The sequence below is a fragment of the Mus pahari genome, chromosome 2 (genome assembly GCF_900095145.1).
Source record: "Mus pahari chromosome 2, PAHARI_EIJ_v1.1, whole genome shotgun sequence".
Lineage (NCBI taxonomy): Eukaryota > Metazoa > Chordata > Mammalia > Rodentia > Muridae > Mus > Mus pahari.
This window is the reverse complement of record NC_034591.1, coordinates 29,660,689-29,666,556: the sequence shown is the minus strand read 5'-3', so window position 1 is coordinate 29,666,556 and position 5,868 is coordinate 29,660,689. Positions and strand designations below refer to the sequence as shown.

General features: G+C 37.4%; 1 protein-coding gene across 4 annotated transcripts in view; it reads right to left on the bottom strand.

Annotated features, from left to right (window-relative positions):
* The window catches only part of Mios (meiosis regulator for oocyte development), a 26,866-nt gene that overhangs the window by 1,299 nt on the left and 19,699 nt on the right, over window positions 1-5,868 (bottom strand). For all 4 annotated transcript variants that reach the window (XM_021190123.2, XM_029535090.1, XM_029535093.1 and 1 more), the window contains 3 exons: window positions 3,665-3,817; window positions 1,911-2,115; window positions 791-920 (listed from right to left, as the gene is read on the bottom strand). In XM_021190123.2, the coding sequence (XP_021045782.1) occupies window positions 791-920; window positions 1,911-2,115; window positions 3,665-3,817 (488 nt within the window). The remainder of the gene's footprint in view (window positions 1-790; window positions 921-1,910; window positions 2,116-3,664; window positions 3,818-5,868) is intronic.

Sequence of the window (5,868 nt, the reverse complement as noted above, 5' to 3'; positions counted from 1 at the left end):
GTGAGATGGCTCAGTGGGTAAGAGCACCCGACTGCTCTTCCGAAGGTCCAGAGTTCAAATCCCAGCAACCACATGGTGGCTCACAACCACCCGTAACAAGATCTGATGCCCTCTTCTAGAGTGTCTGAAGACAGCTACAGTATACTTACATATAATAAATAAATAAATCTTTAAAAACAAAAAAAGAAAAGAAAAAAAGAGTTCAGATTAGCACAGTTGAGACAAGGTGCATGTGAGTGTGATGTCAGTGAATGGTGGCACTGCTCAAAATCAACGGTAAGTTTATCTTAAGAATCTCCATTGCAAGAGCTATTTATACCAAACAAAAATTAATGCAGTAGATTGGTGTGTGTGCATGTGCATATGTATATATACTTACATGACAAATTGTGAGATATAAAAAACTAAATATCCTGTCCCACATAGTTTTAAATAATTTTCTTCTAGTCAAAGGCCACGTCTCAGCATCTAGCTCTGGCTAGTCAGGAATCTGCTATTTTCAGGTTGTCCTTGAACTCATCTCATAAGGATCCACCTGCTTCTGCCCCCCAAGTGTTGGGAGTAAAGGCAAACACCACTGCACACCTGACATAGTTATGACTTTTAAAGTTAAACGTTATGTAAGGTAATGATGGAACCACTGATACTACCTTTATAAGTCAAATAAGCAAGTAAGTAAAAAAGTTAATCTTTAACTCGACATTAACACACCGATACCAGGAGCCTGCACTATTTAACAGGTGGTCTGCTTTGTCTTCTAAGATTATCAAGGAAGGAAAGTCCTGCTTACCTGAACCAACTCAGCATATGTCCGGCGTGCCCACCATGCCGGCAATTATGACACCAGGTAAACCAGTTGTTAAACTGAGCTAGCTTTTTGTCCTTGCTCAAGTCCACTTTTTCATCTGATTTGGATCCACCTATGGGAAAACAAAATGATCACCATTAGCGGCATTGTAGCAGTTTAAGTTTCTTAAAGGATAGCTCTGAAACTATGCTAAAATATAAATCATATACCATACTGAACCAACAATTTGAATGTTAAGATCCACTACTGAATAGCAGTTTATATATGTAGCACTGCAGTTTGCTTTTGTTTTCTCAGGACATGGTCTCACTATGAATCTTTTGCTATCCTGCAACTGAGAGATCCTCCTGCCCCTGTCTCCAGCTGGGAGAAAGGGAGTGTGCCATTACACCCAGATAGTTTACCTATATTTTTAATTACAGCAAGAAACGGGAAAGTGTACCTTATCCAGACTCATTAAGGAATTATCTGAATTGAAAAACTTCACACTAAAGACCTTTCCGAAAAGAAATGTAGACTCAGATTTCAGGTGAGTTTTACATCAATAGGACAGGTAATTCTCATCCACACAGACTTGCCTGTTCTACATAATAAGACCCCTCTCAACAACCACCGCCAACAAACCCACATCTATTTATTACGTAACTGTCGCAACAGCAGAATAGCAGTTCACTTAGACTGAAGCTAAGAAGTCAAGTGGTCTGGTTTCTGGGCTAATAGTTTATATATTAGAAGTGAGGATGAAATAAGAAAGAAATGAATGTTCTCAGACACTATCAAAGAGCCTTTATGGGTACAAGTTTTATTAATAGCTGGGAGCATACTGAATTTTAAATATCAAATCTGAAATACCAGTAGAAGCCATGAGAATGGTATACTTATAAAAATCACTCATATTTAAGCTTTAATCATCAACTTTAAGTTATCATCTGTAAGATTACTTAAGTTATCATAAATATAAATGTGTATTTTTAATGAATAGACTATAAATTGAATAAAACTTTTGAGAAGTAAGAATAATGCAGACATTAACTAATATAGATTTTACTTGCACCATGTAGGAAAACTGAGTTCAGAGAAATATTTTGTGCAATTGTCATACCAGGACAGCTAGAAACAGGTGTTCCCATATTAATGAGGCAAAGTGCACATCGAGGAAGGGGTTTCCGACAGCCAGGGCAGCTTGTGACTTTGGATTTTGTTGGTGAGCCACTCACACCATACTGACTGAACCCCCTGCCCTGATGAGGCACAGAGGAACAGCTGTAGGAGATTGATTTGCCACAAAAATTACAGCTCACAAACACCTACAAAGCAAATGAAAAGAACAATTTAGTGCGAACCATAATGGAATTAAAAAAGACTGATACTGATAAAACGTTTTAAAATTTTTCTTTACATTGCAAAGTAAACCATCTGACTAGGTCTCAGTTCATGTCTCCATGCAGAAGTTACATTATTTAGTATTTCCTGTTACCTTTACTGAATTATAGTCTTTCTAATACCATAGATAATTGTAAATCACTAGAAATGGTAGACCCTAATGCTTTATAATTATCAAGGACATTGGAATGCACTCAAGGCCATTACAAAATCCCACAACTGTGGTTGAATGTGAAATGGTCTTACAGAACACTTGGTCCACAGCTGGAAATAGGCCTTGATATAGGGGCCAGCTGGAGAAAGTGGGTCATTTGATGAGGTCCTTCATGTTTCTTAGCCTGGCCTCACTTGCTGACTGTGGACCCAAAGTGGTCAGCTGCTTCATGGTCCTGCCCCCATGCCTCCCCCCCAGGAACATCCCCAGAACTGCTATACCGTAAGCTGCTTCTTGTTAGGTATTTGCTCACAGCAACAAGGGACACGAATGCACCACTAGCGACCAGCTCAGTGACCATCTTCTGAACAAAATCTTCTAAAGGCAACACTGAGCTGAGCTTCCTACTCAAGGTAGCTGAGGCAGAGGGATCACAAGTTCAAGGCCAGCCAAGGAATTTAGTGAAATTGTTGCCCAAATAGAAAAAGAAAAGAAAGAGCTGGGGATGTAGCTCAGTATGAGATTAACTGCTTAGAATGTACAAGACCCCAGGATCTATTCTGAGGACAAAACAAGAGAACACCCCTCTCCTCAACCACCATGGCTTTTTCTACGATGATAAGGAATTAAGGTTCCTGCAACAGTGCCTTAAAAGTTTGGAACAAAGCTAATGAGAGGGTGAAAACAGCCACAGAAGGTGCTCATTGGGTTTTATGAGAACTCTTCAGCTCTTCCAGATTCCTCACATGCAGCACAACACTATCTTATCTTACTAAAATACCTACTCCAGCGATAACAAACATTTCCTACTGCCTACAAAATTAAAATAGCACCATCCATTGCTCACAGTGAAGAAAATCAAGTATTTGAATCTGAAGTAATTATGTGATATTATATCATATACCTTATGTTATAATTGATCTCATACAAAAATTTTATGCATAGACATATGGTTATACTCATTCTATTTTTTTAAACCTCCAAATTGTGCTGTACTGAATATAAGTAATACATAAAAGCAATGTACATGTAGGACAGTTAGGATTCTGAAAGTCTAGCGGTTACTGACACATTTCAGACAGCCCTAGGCTTTCCCAAGATCATCTGGACCTACTGTCCTTTGTTTTATCTCAAAGTAAAGTTCAGTAGTACAAGATGGATGGTTAAAAAATAGAAATAAAAAAAAAAAAAACAGAAAAAATTAAGAACAGAGCCTGTTATAGACAAAGAAAACAAGAGATATAAAACAGGGTGATAATAATTAATTAATCTGGTGCTCACACGTTAAGATTTGATTCTCTCTAGAACAGTCTACTTACCTGTGCTAAAGGCTTAGAACTGGGATCCAACTTACTCCTATGAATATCAAATTCTGCCCTTTTGTGCCAAAACCTCCAGGCATCTAATAAATTTCTATAATTCTCAATCCAATATTGAACCCTTTCATCTTTCAGAACATCTAAAGGTGAACCCTAAAAAGAAAACACAAAGTATTTCAAACATTGGAAATGTCCTGGTTTAAATCAGAGGATTCTGGGTAAAATGTGAGTATGCATAACTCAGAAGTAATAGACTTTTCACGAACCTCTATCCTAATGAGGATTTGAATGAAACAATAAAAGCCTGGCGAATCCACCTATAGTTGGGCTTCACTAGAGATATATAAGCATACACACCATATAAATACTAGACTGGGGAGTAAAATTCTCTTTTGAGTTTAAGGAGCAAGCTACAAACAATCCACCTTTCTTGATAATGCACTTAATTGTGATGAGAAAACCCGTTGTTGTAAATACTAAAACTTATGGATTCAAAATCTCTGCTTACAATGGATCCAAATTGCACATGGAAACTACTTAACATGTAAACTAATACTGACCCTGGCCCTTCCAATCTGGTAGTGAAATACTGCTTTTGAGTATTTTAAATATCAAGTGCATGTAGGCACTAGTGAGAAACAAGAACTGGTTTTCCTTAAGTTTAAAGTTCTTCTCATCAGAACATCAATTTCTGACCAGTAAGATATCTCTAAAACAGGTTTTAGTGTCAGAGTTGGCAGACAGAATCTTTAATGCAGGAAGTAGCACATGCAGAGAAATAAGCTCAATGAAAAACATTACAGACTCATGGAAAATAACCCCTTCAACTAATGAGCAAATAAAGCCTCTAACCTGAGAAATGTAATCTATAGCAAAGCCGACATTCTACAACTGAAATGCAAATAACAGGAATTAAGAACTGCCTCAAGACTAGAAAGAACAGATCAGGGAGAATAAGACAAGGAGGGTGAATGAGAACAAAGTATACATTTAAACAAATTATGCACTTACCACAGAGAAGCCCATTGCTTTGTTTTCATTTTAAAAGTGCTTTTGGATGTGGGAGAAAAAAAGTTCCCTGGCTAGTTTAATGGCCAAAGGCAGTGTAGAGAGAACAAATAAACAATCCAATATTAATTATCCAGTTGAAGCTGGGCATGGCAGCATACCACTCCACTAAGCCCTCAGAGGCAGATGTAAGTGGATCCCAGCTTGGCCTACAAAGTGAACCCCAGGCCAGCCAGGGCTACACAATGAAACCCTGTCTCAAAACAAAACAAGAAAAAAAGAAAAGAAATTGTCCAATTGAAGCAGGGGAGGTAAATAATAAAGAGAAAAGAAAGAAAATAAACAGAAGCCCAAGCTCTGAGTAAAACTTATTTACTATACACAGAATACAGTGAAAAAAAAAAAAAAAAAAAAAAAAGAACCAGCAAGGAAAAGAGAAAGAAATAATATAACAAACCATCCCAAACCTGATGAAAAAAAATGTTAATGACAGATCTAATCTCAGTAATCAATACACAGGACGCAAAAGAACTCAAACTAGGCACAATGGTGTCATTTTTTTTTCTGAGAAAGGGGGCTTCTTGAAAGAAATCCATGGTAACATGAACCACCACATACAGGGAAACAAGGAAAAGCACTCATTTCTCATCAAAATCAAAGGAGGCAGAAGAATATGAAGCACTTCTTTAAAGCGATGCTGGAAATTCTAAGATACAGGAGATGCTTCTGTTAAAGTGCAAAAGCCATGACCATTGCCTGTATTACAAAAAATGCCAGAGAATAAATAAGGAGATGAAATAAGATTAAACTCAGATCCACTGGAAGAACAGACATCAGGAACAGTAAATAAATAAAAAGTCTGCAATTCCTTTCTTCCTATAATTTATAGAACAGACAAATCACTGTGTAAAGGACAAGTAACAATGTAAGTTGGAGCTTAGACTATATAGAATAAAATATGTTATCTCTGGACAAAAGAAAAGGTGCACAAATGAAATTACACTGTTGTAATACCTGTGAAATGCAACGTGTAAGAAAACCCCCGTGCTGGATGTGTGGTAGGAAAAGGAGAGGTATTCCAGCATGTCGGGTGTGAATGCAGCCTGAGGGGAATGGGACTGAGGAGTTCGAGACGCATACATACTGTAAGACAAAGCAACGGCTTTAGCAAAAAAAAAAAAAAAAAAAAAAAAAAA